At 43.4% G+C, this 18,576-nt stretch overlaps 1 protein-coding gene across 2 annotated transcripts; it reads left to right on the top strand.

Annotated features, from left to right (window-relative positions):
- The first annotated feature begins 1,299 nt into the window (after positions 1 to 1,299).
- adora2aa (adenosine A2a receptor a) lies at positions 1,300 to 18,283 on the top strand. 2 transcript variants are annotated; one of them, XM_021308398.2, is made up of 3 exons: positions 1,300 to 1,651; positions 10,207 to 10,870; positions 16,525 to 18,283. In XM_021308398.2, exons 2-3 carry the CDS (start codon positions 10,533 to 10,535, stop codon positions 17,546 to 17,548), a joined length of 1,362 nt encoding a protein of 453 aa, XP_021164073.2. In that variant the 5' UTR covers positions 1,300 to 1,651; positions 10,207 to 10,532; the 3' UTR covers positions 17,549 to 18,283. The 2 variants fall into 2 exon arrangements, with proteins under 2 accessions (XP_021164073.2, XP_012737258.2); XM_012881804.3 differs by having other exon boundaries at positions 10,204 to 10,870.
- The last annotated feature ends 293 nt before the right edge of the window (positions 18,284 to 18,576 follow it).

Below are 18,576 nucleotides of genomic sequence, written 5' to 3'. Positions count from 1 at the left end.
GTGGCGTTAAGTTACAATGTAATACTTTCACAGAATTGACCAGATCGTGTATTTAAAAAAATAATAATTATCTAAAACGGGTAAAAAGGCTGCTAAAAACATTCACCAAATTACAATAACCTTATCTATAGTTTTCATGTCGGCTGCAGAAAGGAGTAGGAGATCAATAAAGCCTATCTTATCTTAGGATCCCTCTTTTAGCTAGCAGGTAGCCAGTGTGCAGCAACACGTGGGGGCAGGGCTCAGGCTCTATGCTCCATTCAGCCTGGGCAGCCAGCGGTTTCAGAGCCATGGCTGACAGCTTGCTGAAAGTGCTTTAAACTGGGCAGCAGGGGCAGGACAACGCGGCCCATGTACGGAGACCTGAGCCCCGGAGGTTGTCACGAGTTGAGTCCTGACCCGGAGACCTGTCCTCCTTGTCCTCTCTTCACCCGTTTCCTGTCCGCCAAGATGGAGTCCACCAGAGCCACACTGATAATAATAATAATAATAATAATAATAATAATAAAGTACTTTAGACTGTAGATGCTGTATGAGCAAAGTTCTTCTGTGGTTATACTTTTTTCTTTTTTTTTTTTACTTTTTAAAACATGGCTATGCTGTGGAGCAGGTTACCAGACAGTGCTTAACCTCAAAGACCATTGTGGTTGGATCCACCTATAAGTTCATATTTAATCTAATTAACATAGCCAATGATTGGACTTTAACCAGTAACATGTGCATCTCAGTAAATAAAAATATCTACTAAGCAGGTAGGAGGCTGCAGTCCCACACCCTGGTCCCGGCTGTGTGTGGGGTGGCTCTCTAAGATGCAGCCCACTGCTGGGCCAGTCGCCTCCAAACTCCTGGACGGGCTCTTCTTCAATCCTCAAGTTTGATTTCATGACCAGCTTTTTCAATCAGACTTTTTCCTTCCACTCAGTTTTCCATCAATCAGCGTGGACGCAGGACTGTGAACGGATATGTTCTTTGGCCGGTTTGTGGCTTCCTCTCTTTGTGAAGGGCGTGGATGACTGTCTGCTGGACAGCAATGACCGTGGAAGCCGTGAAAAGAAAAAGTCCCTTTCTATTTGTTTGCTTTTTGAAACTTTGAAGAAAGCAGAAGTGAGTTCTGGGTTTCCCTGAGCTGTGAGCCATGATCATCCATATAAACACTTGAGACAGATCCCTTTGGTCCCTGACTGTAAGACTTTTACTTTCTGGGACTGGACCAGTGAGACAGACGAACTTCTCCGTGATCTTCTGCTTTTACTGATGCTGCTGAATGTGAAGAGAAGCGGCATGGCGGGGGACGGTCCACCGTCATCTCAACAATGCTTCTACTACGTGATCCGCCCCTGGGGAGGAAGCGGCCGCGATCCTCCAGAAAATGTTTAGTGAGGGAGGGGAGTGTGAGAGACAAAGGCAGAGGAAAAGCAGCTATTCTCATCTTTTCTAAGTCATTCGCTGAGGCAGGAGCGCAACTTCTCCGCAAGAAGCCGGAAACCCAGATCAGACCTGTTTTTTTTTTTTCTTCTCTTCTTGCTTTTTACATTTTATTTCCTGGACTCAGCTGCCTGTCAGTCTGAGCTGCAGCTCGCCTCTGTAACCTGCGGGTTTTTGTGTGTGTGGTTTTTCCTCTGAAGCGCGTCTCCTGATGACTCTCTGGGCGGTAAGTCAGTCTACAGGCGCGTCTTCCCAGCATCCTGCTCCTGATAACCAGCGGATACTTTTCTGCGCAATCATTACGCGGCAGCAGCGTAGTTTGAACGCAGATCAGCGTGAAGAGAGCCTCTGAAAGTTGGTGTCAGTGGTGGTGGTGGTGTTCCTCACCTGTGAGGAGAGAAGCAGGCAGGAATGTTGGTTTGAGGCGCTTCTTGTAGAGACCCGGTCCGGGTAGATGCGCAGTGATGATGGGCATGTGTTGCTGAGGGCCAGGGCCACAGCTGCTCCTGCCTCCGGGCTCTGCGTGTGTGTTCATGTCACTGGACCCCTTTAGGCATGTTGCTGATCTCATTTGGACCCACAGCACAGCACCCACACCTTTAGGTTATTAAATTATATAGTAGTTTGATATTTGCTGTCCTTTTAATAGAGCCTGATGTTTTAGTCATTGTTTTTTGTTATCAGATCTATGTTATCCTTCCTAGATTAAGTTTTCCCACTTTCATAATTTGACTACAATTCACTCTACTCTTATTTACATTTATTGCACTACACTTTGTCACAGCTGACTCTTTAGATGAAAGTATTTTGTCCATGTCATTGCAAAGTTTATCCTGTGACAAAGTTCACGGCTGGATTTAGGGTGAAATGGGCCCCTGGGCTGTGGCCAGCTTTGGTGCCCTTCCCACATAAGTTTGTTCCACTTCTACATCCTGCCTTCAGTGACAAAACCATACAAGATATTGGGGTTATGTGAAAGAAGAAATTAAGCAGGGGTTAATATATATATATATATATATATATATATATATATATATATATATATATATATATATATATATATATATATATATATATATAACGTAAAGCTTGATGGGTGCACGGTTCATCCAACAAGTGACAAGCAGCAGTTTTTGTTTATCTTTCTTCATTTGTGAATAGATGGCGTTCAGTCAAAATGCATAACCCTAACCCACGTTTAAAAGAAGAAAAAAAAGATAAAACGAGGCCGCTGCTCATCAATTTCTGGTCCATTTGTAGCCCATGGAATTCTTCTTCTTATTATTATTATTAAAAAAACATGTTTGTGGCCCCTGACTAAATTCAACACAAATTTGCCATGCCAGCACAAAAGGTTGATTCAAGCGAAAGCCATAATATCTTTGTTTTTAAAGATTTATGAAAAGATTTATGAAAATCTTAAAAAGACTTTAAGATCTATGAAAATCTTTTTGAGATTTTCATAGATCTTAAAAAAGATAAAAATCTTAGGTTAGGTTAGGCAAGACACCAAGGATGTTTTTTGCTTTAATTTTATTTTCATTGTAAGTAAGACCACAAACATGCCGTGACTGCACTGTTCATTAAACTTGGCTGAATACAGCGAGTTAAAGTGTGTTAAAGAAAGAGAGACTCATATGATGCTCTAGCACAGACAAGCAACCATGCTTTTCTTTTAATAAGACAGACAGGCTTATTATGTTTTTGTTGAACCCTTTCCAACAGACTATTTTATTCATAGAGTAAAATATCACATGTTTAGTGTATAATTGAAATAATATGCCTGTGCAAATTCTCAGTTATGGGGTCATCACAACAGCAAGCAGGCTTAAATTGAAATGTTTTGAGAAAGAACTGAACAAAAGTCAGGTTGCCTACAATTGAAAAGATACCAGAAAAAAAAAAAAATGCTAAAATTATGTTTGTTTTCAACTTGACAAAAAATAATACATTTTTGTGGCCTTGACAAGTCCATCCACTGTGGGAAAAGGTTTGTACTCCACTGCATCAGAAAATGAACCGAATACAATCTGTGTTCTGTATTCAGTGTAGGATTATTCAGTCAAAGTTTGACTTGGCCAACATATTGTCATTATGAGCTACAGATGTATATATATAAATATATATATATATATATATATATATATATATATTTTATATATAAAAAAAGCAAAAAATGTACTCCAGGCTCTTTGAAAACCGTGAGATGCATGTTTATTGAATCTAAAGGCAGCTCTGAAACAGATGCTAACGTTAGCATGGTTAGCAGCTAACCAGTTGAGATGTTCTCCCTGTTCTCACAAATCCCTCGTTCCTTGTATGTTGCTGTGTAGCTTTTGCTTTTTACTGACTAGCACAGGAAATGCTGTCTCAGATCATTTAAAAGTGATGGAAGGCCTTTTCTGTGTAATCCAGTGTCGTTAGTCAGTCACTATTAGGCAACTGCATTCAAATGAACAGCAACTCAAGAACCTCTTCCTGTTCTACTCCATAATTAGACTCTCAGACATAGATGACAGGTGCTGAGCTCAAATCTCTCGCCTTCGTACACAGGGCAACAGGTTGAATTAAAAGAGCAACTAGACAAAATTTCACGAGACTTACTTTTCTTTGCTAAAAACACATTACAGCCCTTTAATACAGTGAAGTTGTGCCTAAAGAGGTTGTCACAACCCTTTTAGGATCACAGCAATTGCTCTTTGCCATTTTTATTTGTAATTAAAAAAAAAAGAAGAAGAAAAAATTCTAACAAGGGCATTATGCTAGAAATATGTTTCTCCCAAAAAAAAAAAAAAAAAAAAAAAACCAAAGCAAAATGTTGGCGTTAGTTTGACGTACTGGTCAATTTAGACCAAAATGGTACTAAAACTATGGTCATAAAGAAGGCAAGCGTTTAATATGAGGCAGCATTGCTCTCTTTCTTTGTAAGAAACTGCATGATATAACTGTGCAGAAAAACAAACAAAAAAAAACAAAACAAATCCTCTTTTTAGTTGGTTCTTTGGACCAATTTCATATAATTCACCAATCAGGCTTATGTTGGTTCATATAGATTTCCTGTTTTGTGGTTCCAATTCCAGTTTGACCGATTGTCGTTTTCATCTTAAAGATTGATGCTAGTCATTTAGCTTCAGGGCTCCTAATTTTTAACATTTCGCTAAAGATGACAGGCTAAAACAGGGAACAGGATCACTATCAAAGAAAATCAGATGCAAAGCGAAATCTTCAAAACTTAACATGCGATCAAGATAAAATGTTATATTATATCAGAGCATTTTTTTATGACCGTTTATTTTTATACATCATCAAAAATACACACCTAACAAGAAAATTCAACGTATTTGTAGAGGTTAAGCTTACAAATAAGCTTGATGGAAGTGATATGGAGGGGAAACACATACGAATACATACAAATTCATTTGCTTTTAGTTCAACAATTAAATGCAACCAACGTAGTGCATGAAAGAAAAAAGATGTTTCTTTGGTAGTCCTTCTGAATCCAACAGAAATGGAGGAGATTACAAGAATAACCCCATCAATGCAGAAAGGAACATTTAATTCACTTAAGAACAAGCATTTAGCTTTGATGCATTTATTAAACAGGGGGAAAAAAATCAGATTAGAAAAGCAGTATTGTAGCTGCTTATTGGACCAGAACAAAGGGAAATTGGCCAAATTCGCTCGCTGATTAAGGCTCATTATTGGCATTTAGCAATTTCAACATCATTTCACATATCTGGAGCCCTGGTGCAATGATCTTTGCTCGTCAGTTTAAACGTCTTTACTCTTTTACTCTCCAAGCCCGGGTCCAGACTGGGTGAAACTTTGCCTCCGCTTTACTCAAGCTTTGCTGCTGAGGTCGATCGGTGTATAGATTACGAAACTAGATCTGGACAGATAGCCATCAGCAGAGCTGCTGCTCTTAGGTCTTCATCGAGTCGTGCTCTCTTTCCGAGCTTTACGGCGTGGTGTCAGAAAACTGAAGGTTTAGCGTCAGTCTCTGCAGCGTGACCCATGTGGGGCACAAGGGCTTTGTGGGTTTCAGTTTTGGGCCTGTTTTACCATAGTATCTTTATCAAATACATCTGTAGCTGTCGGATAGTTGAGACATCAAGGCAGGGAATCTACAAAAAACAAAAGAATCAATGTTGGAGGTAACATGGTGAGCTTCCAGGTGGACGGACCCCCCCGTCTCCCTCAGGATCCCCCGGAGGATCTCAGCTGTGGTCTGTAATTCCATTTTAGGTCAGCTGGAGTCTGCAGGAAACATTGCTGTCCTGGGAGTATCATTGCCGTTTTAGATATTCATGATTCCCATTATTGTCCCCTGGGACTTTTGCTTCACACCGCTGCTGCATACTTTCATACGATTCATTGTGTTATTTCTTAATAACCTACCGGAGGCCCGGACCAACAAGAACCTTGTTTATTTTTTAAGCCCAAACGAGCGAAAACAAAAGCTGATAACGCCGACTTGAAATATAACGAGTCTGTAGAGAAAGAGGTCTTCTCCGACCCAGAGGGAAAAGTCTGACTGGGAGAGCAAAGACCTTTGTGTTCCAGCGCAGCTGTTATCTTTGAAAACTTAATGCGATGTCAAGAAGCTCTCTGTTCAAGGCCTTATAAAACACAGCAACTGTCTGTTAGTTTGTCCTGTTGAGGCTTGCAGGAATCAAATTACACCATCTATTAATTACCCTCAATCATTCAGATCATGCGTTCTGATATAGCCTCACTGTTCAAAGCAAACTGATTGAGAAGTCATCAGAAATAATCACATCAGTGCAGAATGCTGCTCCTATGGATGGGTACAAAGTGTCCCGCTACGCCCAGCTCAACGTTTTAAACGGATAAATAGTTCGTACTTGGTCCCTGCAGAGCGTCGTGTCATTCTGAGGTGGATGGGGAAGTAGTCGTCACCCCTGCGACTTCATGAATTTGGTTTTCTCACAAGTGTTACACGGTGGGGAAATAAACATTTGATACCCGCTGATTATTGTCTTAGGTTTGCTTACTTACAGAGTAATGAGCAGGCCCTAATCTTTGTAGTTGTTTTATTTCTCAGAAATTAAAAAAATAAAAATGAAATGACATTTAAAAAAGCAATGAAAACACAATTAAAAGGAAGAAAATATTTTTTTTTATGCCACAGAGTCAGTAGCTGATTCCCAGTCAAAACACGACTTAGCCATAAAACTTGTTGGGAAAAAGTTATTGTTGGCAAACTCAGCTGTGAGACGTTTTCTGGTTTTGTCCATTTCTCTTGGTCCGCAGAAACATTTAAATCCCTTCGGCTTCTTGGCTGCCTGTTTTGAAAATCTACGTTTCAGCGCCCGTCCCAGATTTTCTGGTTAGACCAAACCTAATGTTCTTCTTTTTTACCCTCACTTCTGTTGCTTCTGTGCATCTCTTTAGGTTCTTGTCATAAAGGAAGAATAATGTTTAGTGTTCTCACTTCTCTCGTCCAAGACGGTTATTGGCCCCTCTGTTCAATGAATAGGGTGTCGTACAGAATGACACTGTGTTATAGGGTTCTGTAGTTCTTGTTGGACAACAAGGAGATCCTCCCTTATCTAGGGCAACCAGAACCTTCATGATGGACTTGGGTGCCGTCACATACCTATTGGTTCCAACTTGGAGCCAGTATGACATCTAGGTGTCCCCCCAGTTACTTTTCTGGTTACCGTGTCTTTTGCAAACCCAGACTGTGACCTCAGCCAAACTCTTTTTGCTGGTGATGTATCTGTGAGGCATCCTCTTTGTCTGGAGACTTTCATTAGCTCTTTTGGCACTGCCAACCGCTTCTGTGACAGTTGCTCCACTCATGCTAGACCTTTTTCCCTTCGGTAAATGATAGTCCTGCTTTGCGATTACTCAGGACAGGTCAGAAAATCTAAATTGGAACCAGAAAGTTAATGAACGCTCTATCAGCCCGAAGGCATAAACAAAAAGGAGCTTTAGTTTGTTGTCAATCAACGCACTAAAGCTCCTTTTGATCGCCTCATGTGTAAAGATTTACTACATTTTAGCCTCTGAGAAAGTGAAGTCACGCTCATTTATCCGCCCAACTTCCCTACTTTAGCTTTGCCTAACTCTTTGCAGCAGGAAGCAGCTTTATCTCTGTCGCTGCCATCACTTCCCTGTTTATCAGCCAGTATTGGCAAACCATCTGAACAGATGAGAATCACCCTGCACCTGCAAGGCTGAAAAAAAAAATGCTTCAGATCTGCACCACTCTACGAACAGTACCTGCCAGCCTGTATTGCGTATTGCGTGAAGTTTAGCAGGAAGTTTAAGAGCGCTACACTCCTGCACATCTAAAAGGTATGCGCTGCAGCTTTAAGGATGAGTTTGGTGGGATTCTAGCCAACACTGCAGGCAACATGATCCAACTATGTGACAGCGTGTTTAGTGTTTCTACGTTCAGTCAAAGCAGGGAACCAGAGGAGTTGTCCGCTTTATGTTCACATTTCATTTCCAGTTAACACATAAAAAAGTAGTAAACATCACTTTTTTTTTTTAACCCAACAAAATATGTGTTAACCAAAATATGAAATGTTAACATAAAGTGGACAGCTGCTATGGTTCTTTTTTTTCCTTTTTTACATGTAACTAACAAATAATGGGTGTTAATGGGTGTTTTTCAAGTGAGTGAATGGGTTGTGAAACATCAATTAGGAACCATACGGTTCTCGATATTTTCTGAATATTAGCGATCCATGGTCAGTGAGCCAGAGATCAGCATCAGGCGATATTCCCTGGACTGGCCCAGATCCGTGAATGGCAGGTTAAACAAGAACAAATCTTATTTTTGCTATTAAAGGACTTCAAGCATTTTTGGTCTATAAGTGCTCAACCTGCAGCATGAATTTAGCGTTTAGCTTAATAAAGTCAGATTGTCAGGTTAAGGAGCCACGCTTTGACGTATACATTGGAATAATCATGGACTCCTTTCATGCTCTGCTGGATTCAGACCTGCCATCTCTTTTAAAGTTTTTTAAAACTTTTAAACTGCAGTCACTTTTTCTTCTTTTCATGTGATATAGTCCTCAGTAAAAAAGGGAAGTCAGACCTTGCATAAGCCAGGAAATAATAATTATTATTTACTAGCAGAAAAAAAACATATTTATATTAGATTATTTAGATTATATTTCTGAATATAGACGTGTCACTGCTGTGTGTGTTGTATCCGACAAACCGCTCTCAGAGTACTGCTCTGTTTATAAACCATCATCAATCCAAAGGCCCAACAATCGGTATGCAAACAGAGCCATTAATGAAGATTGATGTGTTTATGGATTATTTGGATGTTGATTACAAAACTAAGGTTTAATTTTGGAAACCGCATTTGGGTTTCACAGAAATCGCCTGACTCCAAGTTTGTTCTGCTTTTTTTGCTTCTTTTTTTTTTTTTTTTTGTCAAGCAAAACGTTTTTAGTTCATCAAACAAATCTTAATATTAGGATAAACGGAGTAAATACGAAATTCAGTTTTCAAGCGATTAGTTCCCTTTTTAAGGGGAAAAAAAGCTATCCAACACAACATGTGCTTATGTGCATGAGTAATGCCCTCTGCCGTTAGCTTGCATGTTTCATGCTAATGTTTTGACTCGTTGAACTGGATCCTTGTCCTGTTGCAAAACCCGAGTGAGCTTGACCTGGCTGGACGTTCTCATTCAGATCTCTTTTAGGGGATTCATCCATTACAGCAAACCATTCAGGTCCTAAAGCAGCTCAGGACCATCACAGTATTGTCCTCATGTTTGACGTTCTGCTGTCTTAGATTTATAGCAGATATAAATGGATGTGCACCTTTCACAAGGTTTAACGAAAACTTTTCCAGCAAACACGAGACAAACCTTGGTATTCTTGTCTCTCTCGGGTGGTTTTGGCCTTGGAAAGCTCCCATGGGGGCCATTTTACCCAGTCTCTCTTTCTTATTGTTGAATTATGAACACTGACCGTAACTGAAGCCAGGGAGCTCCACGGAGCTTTAGATGTTGTTCTGGATTTGTGACTGCCTGATTGAGCCATCAATGTGCTCATGCAAGTAAATCAAGCTATTTAGTTTGATTTACTTCTTCTGTGAATGTTGTGAATGATGCTCATTGATGTTGCTGGAGTCCCAAAGCTTCTGCACTGCAAAAAGAGAACTAAAAATAAGAAAGATTTTTATGAAATGAAAGTATTTTTCCTTGATTTGAGCAAGAGAACTAAAAATAAGAACATTTTTCTTGAAATTAATGTATTTGCCTTTGATTTGAGCAGGTAAATAAGATAATTTGCCAATGGAATGAGTATTTTACCCCTAAAATAAGATAATTAGATATACTGCACTTGAAATAAGATGATGGAGAAGAATTGTTTCCATTTTATGTGGAAAAATCTTATTCCATTGGCAAATAGTCATATTTGTTTTGGAATGATGTGTTGCCTTTAGAGACCTCTTAGTATACTTCATGTTGTTAGACAAGGTCTTGATTCTTCTCTGTTCAAAAAACAAGTTCATTTCAGTTAATGTGTGTTTTTAACAAGAGCAGTTAATACTTTTTCACATCGAGCCATATATATATATATATATATATATATATATATATATATATATATATATATATATATATAGTGCATTCAGTTATGTTTAGGTTTGTAAAGTAAAAGTAGTGTAGCAGTTTTATTTTCAGGAACAAGATGCCATTTGGCCTCTAAGCGTATCTCAAGTGACTTCCTTCACTGTAACAGCGTTTCCTCTTTTTCATTCTCGCTTGTCTCTTATCTCCAGCAGCGTCATGTCCCTGTGATGTACGGCACCATGTCATCCCTTCCAGGATTCCTGGAAAAACAGCGCTGATGGGAAGGAGTGGAGGGCGCGGGAGAACAGAAGCGGAGCTTTTTTCCATGGAGGCCCCATGTGAAGCTGAATAAAACTTTTGTTTTTCGGCCGTCTGGGCTGAGCAGATGTGAACCCGGCCTCGCTGGCGCTGCTTTTTTTTCCCGGCGGATGCTCCTGTAAGCCCCGAAGGTGAGGAGGCTCAGCGGCTGGCAGGCTGCAGCTATGGACGTTGAGAGGTTCCCTCCCTCCTCATCCGTGACCCGTCCTCTTGTGTCACCATGTCGGAAGACCCTGCTGCCGCCATCCTCTACATTATCGTGGAGCTGCTGATCGCCGTCTTCTCCGTGCTGGGCAACGTGTTGGTCTGCTGGGCCGTTTGCCTCAACAGTAACCTGCAGAGCATCACCAACTTCTTCGTGGTGTCGCTGGCCGTGGCCGACATCGCGGTGGGAGTCCTGGCCATCCCTTTCGCCATCGTGATCAGCACCGGATTCTGCTCCAACTTCTACGGCTGCCTGTTCATAGCGTGCTTTGTGCTGGTTCTCACGCAGAACTCCATCTTCAGCCTGCTCGCCATCGCCATAGACCGCTACATTGCAATCAAGATAGCACTCAGGTCAGTGTACCAGAGGATAGTCCTACTTAGACCTTCTTATTGGTTGTTAACTTATTAACTTAATATGTTAGTTTAGCCATGCTTTAAAGCTGCAGAAGAACACTTAACTCTTACTCCAAAAAAAGGTAAAAAAAACAAAGCAACTGGACTTGTTTTCCGTAGTTGAAGACGTTTCGCTTCCTCTCCAGGAAGCAATAACGACCCTGACGACTCCTCGTTACAGAGGAGTGGACCAGTTTCGGTCCAATCTGCTGGCGTAATGGCTTTAACGACCTCCCATTACTAAGGGGTGGACCTGTTTCTGTTGAATTTGCATGTTATCTAAGCCATTACAAGGCCTTTGTTTGGCAATGGTATAAAGCTTGTTACTCCACATTACTCCAGACTTTTTGAATTGAGAAAGCTTCCTGGAGAGGAAGCGAAACATCTTCAACTACGGAAAACAAGTCCAGTTGCTTTGTTTTTTACCTTTTTTTGGAATGACCATGACCTGGATGACTGAGAATCTTCACCAGCACTTAACTCTTACCTACCTGGTAGGTTCAATCCATTGATTTGAGGTTCCACAAATGTGCCCATTGTTTTTATTGAAGTTACTCATCACATTTCCCCCTGAAGGTGCCTTGGTTTTAACCTTTTAGGTCTCACTGCACAGCTTTAAATCGTTTAGTTTGGGTTGTGGCTGCACCTATCTCCACCCAGGTCAGAGTTAGTCTTTCAACCCTTGCAAGGGAGCCTTTGTCAGGCAGGAGACCAACAGGTGGCGTACATAGCATTTTTAGGACTGTGGAAGGGAGCGAGAGTATCCAGAGAAAACCCACGCATAGATGGAAAAAGTATCCCAACTGCACGCAGAAAGACACCCACGCAGCCTGGATTCAAGCCAGAGGCTGTCTTGCAGTGGGATGACAGCTCTTACTACCACACTACTTTGGCTCGTGAAGGAAAAAACACAGCTCCAGTCAGAGGTCTTACACACATGAATGCCGTTTTAATTGTTGGCCTTTACCTTTTACCAGTTTGTTTTTGCCGTGGGAAATAAGGATGTGACAAACAACTTCTACGGATTTCAAAAAATGACAATTTGCAGGGTTGTGAGCTGTCCAGGGGTGGCCAGACCATAACATGCACGTGATCCATCCTCTTACCAACCTCCAGCGGCCACAGAACAAGGTCGAACCGTTTAGGTGTTTTTAATTGACATTGTTCGTTTTAAGGTTTTACAAGAAGAAAGGAAGGAGCTAGACTGAATTCAGTGCGAGCCTAAAGAGACGTACCTGAAATAACCAAACTGACGCAATTGACATTAACCCACTGACAATCATTTACCTCCCTGATTAAGAAAAACAGTAGAGAGCTGACCCAAACTAAAAAAGGCAGCTTACCCCAACAAACTCTAAAGTATTAACAAGGGTGCCCAGCTGTTCTGACAGAGGTGTGGCTGGTTGGGACGAGCAGAGAATGAACACCTTAAATACATCCTCTTCCACCAGGGGACATATCCGCAGCCAGCAGTCTGTGGGATCCAATATTTACATATTAAAAAAAAGTAAAAGCAGCACCTTACGGCCCCCATTCATAACAGCAGGAAGACACTTGCATCTTTAATTATAGATTTTCTCTTATTGACGCATAGTTGAGATTTAACTTCCCAGCTTGACTGTGTGCATGTCTTTAGTCAGCCTAACACCCTGATCAAAGTTGCTCACCCTGTTGCACCTCGACCACAAGCTTTTTGTAGCCCTTGACAAGTTTCTGAGGTAATTGTGCCAGGGTGTTTGACCTCGTTCTCGAGCAGAGCTGGTAAAGCTCGTTTAAATGTTCTCGATTGTTGGTTTCCATGCACAGAGCCGGCTTTGAAACAAACTAACAAACATCTCAATATGCTTGAGGGAGGCCTGTCCAGGCTTGCCCAATGACCGCTGGAGGTAGCCACCAGGCCATGTCCCCATCCGCAGCACTGGTGTCTCCTGCTACGTGGAGGAGTGCCTCCAAAATCATGAGCTTCACATCAACTCAACACCTTTGACAGTTGCAGCTTGGGATCAATCGATGTTCTGGTCATGCAAATTTCAAATCAAAAACAGTTTGCGAGTGGACGAAGCAGACTGACATTAAGCTTTTTGAATGGCTGAATGTGGGGGCTGGGCCTCAAAAGCCAGGTATGTACCAGGAAACAAACCAGTTTAAAGGACAAAAAAAGTGTGGTGTGCATAATTATAGCCCTGTTTAAAATACAGGAAATTCATAAAAGCACGTTGGCAACATCGTCTGTAGGAAGTAAAAGTGCGATAAGCTGCTAGATTATTGCTTCACCCTGCTGCTGTTTCCTTTAATGTCAGGTGTGACGATTTATGAACGCTGGTGCATCAAGCAACACTATATAAGCTGTTCTTTGCACCGAGCTGAAACCTCTGAAATGTTAGAAGTGTTGCAAGAGGCGAGATGAGGGTTGAAAAGTTTGCAGCTTGGAGTTCAGTGGGGAGTATGCTGTTGTGGGATCTGATAAGTGAGATGATAGAACCAATTAGCTCTTCTCCCAGCATGTTTAATCTAACACTATCTGAATCAGGACAGGGAATTGATACTTCCCCCTGAATAATACTGACTCCGCACTTCTTATGTAATAAAATATGACTGACATATAAATATAAAAAGGTTTTTGGCTTTTAGCCAGAAGGTCCTGGACTTTCTGTGTGGAGCGCTGCACCTTCTCTCTCTCTGAACGGGTCCTCTCTCGGTGTCTGTAGCTTCCTCCAGAAACATGCATGTTGCTTTAAGTGTGAGTGGTCGCTGCTCTGTGCATATCTTTGAAGCACCCTGTGATGGACTGGTAGGTGCCAATCATGTTTTCAAACCCATAAACATTACTTTATTCCCTCTTTTACCAGAGACGTCCGTTAACAAGCGCCGATGATTTCTATAGGCATAGCAGATAAAAAATAAGATGTACACGATTATAAAGCGACGTCCCTTCGTGGAGTAAGTCCAGCTTTCTCCTGTGGGGGAGAAAGCTGGACTCTACCATAACCACCAGGTTATCAGAGCAGGACAGTGAAAAAATATGTCTCTTGCTTTTAATAAATGTATGCTAACTATGCTCTTGATATTTCAAAGAATAATTTCCCCACTATTATTTTTTTCTTTCTGGGAACGGTGATGGATATTAGAAGGAGAAGATTTCCTGATTTATCTACGTTTTCTTTCTCTTCTAAAGAGTTTCTTTGCTCCTGGCAGCAGAGATCGAATTGAATTCACGTACGTAAAGACCAGCCGTTTGCACCAGAACGTTTTGGCCATATAAGTGTCTCCTAAAATGGAGTTTCCCGTGGGACCGCATCCCCCTGGAGCAATCAGTTAAATATTGCGATGATTGCTTATACAGACTCTGCAATCGCCTGTAACCCCACTGTGCGAACAGACATTGCTGTAAAAACACGAGCAGGCATCCTGTCTCTGTTGCGCTCCGATTTGCAGTATCGCCACAGATGCGGTAAGCGCTACCAGCCTGAGCTCCAGTAATGCCTCAACTCCTGCTGTGGCTTCACCCTGAAACAATAAGCCTGACCTCAGCGATGCATTGAAGCACTCTGCCTTCCTGTCCCCCTGACTCAAACAGACTGTTTTCACACAGCCTCTTCCTCCTGCTGGTGGTACTCTACGTGACGGTTCCTCTGTGTTATTTTGTGCATCCCTGACGGGATGGGGGGTGGGGAGGGTGGGGGGGGGGGGGGGTTGGGGCTTGTTTTTGCAGCATTAACCTTTGCACTTTAACATCTCAAGAATGTGATAGAAACAAGCCAAATATCTCAGCTGCTCTCCCACACTGCACAACAGGCAAACTCAAAATAGACTCCTTCCTTTGAGGAATCCTGCAAAGCCTTAGTTTATCTATGTTATTATATTAAATCCCGGATAAGAAGTGCTCATACAGATGAATCAAGAAATAATAAATGTTGCTCGAGTTCATGAACTGTATGCTACGTTATTCATTTTTATATTTAACTAAACACCAGAAGGGTGTTTTTCCAAGTTTCTTCCAATCGTCCCTTGAGAGGTCTTTATTTGAGACACAGCCCTAATTCTGCTAGAATAAAAAATGGGGCTGGAACAATACATCCAGCCAGTGGCCACTGTTCATATGAGCCAGATGGCTTATCGTCCAGGATGGGGCAGTTTTGGGGGCGGCCTACTAGACAGGTGAATAGAAGAAATGTTTCATGGATTTTAAACTATGCTTTAAAGAATATCTTTTCTGTAAAATTGTCCAGTTCAAGCCTAAAAAAGCCTAATTAATTTTTTTTAAACATTGAAATATGTGTTTAGTTTAGCACCAAAAAGAAGCTACAAAGCAGATGCTAACTGCAGCGGCTAACGGTTGGGGGGTGGGGTTGGTTCTGCTGAAGCCCACTGTCATCTCCACTGTCCTTAGTGGGTTTGGCTCCAGGTGGACCAGCCGATCCACCTCCTGTCTGTGCGCAGACTCATCACCGTCCTGGATCAGATCGATGACACTGGTGTCATCTGCAAACTTCAGGAGTTTCAGAGGGAAGAGAAGAGGGGAGGGGACAAACCTCCGGGGGGCGCCGGTGTTGCTTGTTCTTGGGTGGGAGGAGATGCTCCCCAGCCTCACCTGCTGCTGGCGGTCGGTCAGGAAGCTGGTTACCCACTGACATGTGGAGGGCGGCACTGTGAGCTGGGTGAGCTTCTGGTGGAGGATGTCAGGGCTGATCACGCTGAAGGCTGAGCTGACGTGGACAAACAGGATCCTGGCGTACGTCCCTGGGTCGTCCCAGTGTAGACCCAGGTTGGCGGCGTCCTCTGCTGACTTTTTTGACTAGTGAGCAAACGGCAGGGGGTCCAGCAGGCGGACTGTGATGCCTTTCAGGTGTTACAGCACCAGGCGCTCAAACGGGCAACAGGTCCATAGTCATCTAAACCGTGATGGTCCGTTTCTTAGGGACAGGGATGATGGTGGAGCGTTTTAAGTGGGTGGCAACAACGTTCTAGAGACTTATGTTGAACATGTTGGTGAAGATGGGTGTCAGTTGATCACTGCATGTTTTTAGACAGAGGGGAGGGGGGGGGGGGCACCATCAGGATCTGGAGCTTTCCTCCCACTCAGATGCTTGAAGGCCCTGTTGACATGGGCCTCTGTGATCCTAGGTGCAGGCAGAGGTGGAGAGGAGGGTGCCGTGTGAAAGTCTGAGGATGGAACCCGCAAAGGAAGAGTGGTTCAGATCCTCAGTTAGGTGAGGGTCAGGTAAAGCCTTTCTCTCCAGATGCTGTCATTGGGCTGCAGTCTGCATCAGTAGGGGCCTCGGTTTGGGTCGAGGATCTACCTCTGTCTTCACAGACGCTCCTTTTCTGTTCTACAACCATTAGAAAGTTCAAATAACCAGTTTTACTCCATCCATTTGTGTCTCTTGCTCCTGTTTCTGCCCCGTCTCTTCTTTTTGCAGGTGGAAGCCGTACTCAACAACCCTGTGACAATCTACCAGCACAAAATGCTAAATATTTTAACACAGGGTGTTTGAAACCTCTAGCACTGCAACCTCTCCTGCCATGAGATCTGGTTACACCCCAAGTTGGGATAATCATAGGACGCGGCAGTCAGGGGTCCTGCTTAATGTTTGCACTTCCTCTTTCTGCAGGTACAACAGTTTGGTGACGAGCCATCGGGCCAAATGCATCATCGCCATTTGCTGGGCTCTGTCCATCATCATCGGTCTGACCCCCATGATGGGCTGGCACGGAGTGTCCAACAGCACCAACAGCACCAACAGCTCCTGCCAGCCCGGCCTGATGGAGTGCCTCTTTGAGAAGGTGGTGGACATGAAGTACATGGTTTACTTCAACTTCTTCGCTTGCGTGCTCATCCCCCTCCTGCTGATGCTGGCCATCTACCTGTGCATCTTCATGGCAGCTCGCCACCAGCTGAAGCTGATCGAAGTGAAAGCCTTCCACGGGGAAAAGTCCCGCTCCACCCTGCAGAAGGAGGTGCAGGCCGCCAAGTCTCTGGCCATCATTGTCGGGCTGTTTGCTGTCTGCTGGCTGCCTCTGCACATCATCAACTGCTTCACGCTGTTCTGCCCCGAGTGCAGCCGGCCTCCCGCTTGGATCATGTACGTGGCCATCCTCCTCTCTCACGCCAACTCCGTCATCAACCCCTTCATCTACGCCTACCGCATCCGGGAGTTCAGGCAGACCTTCCGTAAGATCATCCGCCGCCACGTCCTGCGTCGCCATCAGGTGTTAGAGAGCAGCGGCAGCGAGCGCAACTCGACGCACACCACCATCACGGACTCCATCAGGCTCGAAGCCAACGGTCTCACCCTGGACCTCTTCACGGAGCCCAGCAGGGCCAGCGTCTGCAGAAACTCCAGTACCCGCTCCGCTCACGTCTCCCCTGTGGGGGACGGCCTGGTGGCGGTCTCTCACCCTCCCCTGTCAGTCGTCATCTCCAACTGTCCCGCGGCGGGGACACGTGCCCTCCAAGCGCTCAGGCAGACTGAAATCCCAGTGGCCCGTCTGTGCTTCGAGGAGCAAGAGCGTGACTGCGCAGGGGCAGAAACCCTGGAGGCCAGAGGCAAACAGAACCTCGGCTCGACCCAGGTCTCACCGCTGTTCAACCAGAACAGGAAGAATTGCTTTTGTGAGCTGCAGAGAGTGTCCTGACAAACGCACAGGAAGGATGTGGGACTAACTCAGGAGCAGAGCGATCAAACGTCCTCGGGGGATTGGAGAGGAGATGGGAGCGGCGATAACGGATAACAGGCAATAACTGTCACAGAGATAAATGAAATACGCTGACTTTTTTATGTAAGCCAGAGGAAGAGTCTATAAAGCACTGCTCGTGGTCTGCAGCGCTCAAACTGCCTCATCCCGTCCGACGCAGAGGACAATGATTTAAATAGATGAAGCAGCTGACACATCCATCTTGAACCTCAAGGTCCCTTGCAACCAGAAACTGTTCATTTTAGCAGAAAAGCACCAAATACTTTCGTTTTTGCTTTACGAAGAAGTTGCGGTCGTTGAAAATGCACTTTGTCCAGTAAACTACCTGACCCGACGCAGGCTGGTAAACCTTCTTGAGCCATCTACGAAAATAATGCTTTTCAACATTTCTGAAATAAGAACATATAGGGCTGCACGTACATTTCAGCTGTTCTGTCCTTTCCTCTTTGTTAAGGTCAAACGTTTGGCACTGAGTCACCGACATCCAGTTTTATTTTGCACCCCAGGGTTACCGACAGTTCAGACTGGGATCCTTCACATGTATTTAAATCTGAGGGTGGAAATGGGATGATGCAATGTTAGAAAATGGAAACGGGTGTTACTATCTGCTCAACAAGGCTTTAATGTGTTGTACAATTGATTCAAATGTAAAATAAAAAGTAATTTATCAAAGAGCATTTTGAATTCGGCAGACTCTCTCTGGCAGCTTCGATAAACATTTTGTGAAGAGGTTGTTGTGGAAGAGCTAATATTACATGTGGTCTCATGGGTGGGCTTGCACAAAGGCCCGTCTCTAAATAAAAGCTCGAACAAAGTGCATTTGAGTTCTACAATGGCCCCAATGTGATACCACACATTATTCAGTACAGCTCCAGGCTTTCCTGCCTTTTAAGCAGGAACATGTTTCATATCAGACTTGGAAGCCTAACAAACTGAGTCAGTGCTCTTTGTTTTCCGATGTTGGGAAA

The sequence above is a fragment of the Fundulus heteroclitus genome, chromosome 12, assembly GCF_011125445.2.
Source record: "Fundulus heteroclitus isolate FHET01 chromosome 12, MU-UCD_Fhet_4.1, whole genome shotgun sequence".
Taxonomy (NCBI): Eukaryota; Metazoa; Chordata; class Actinopteri; order Cyprinodontiformes; family Fundulidae; genus Fundulus; species Fundulus heteroclitus.
This window is presented reverse-complemented; position numbering and strand designations above follow the sequence as displayed.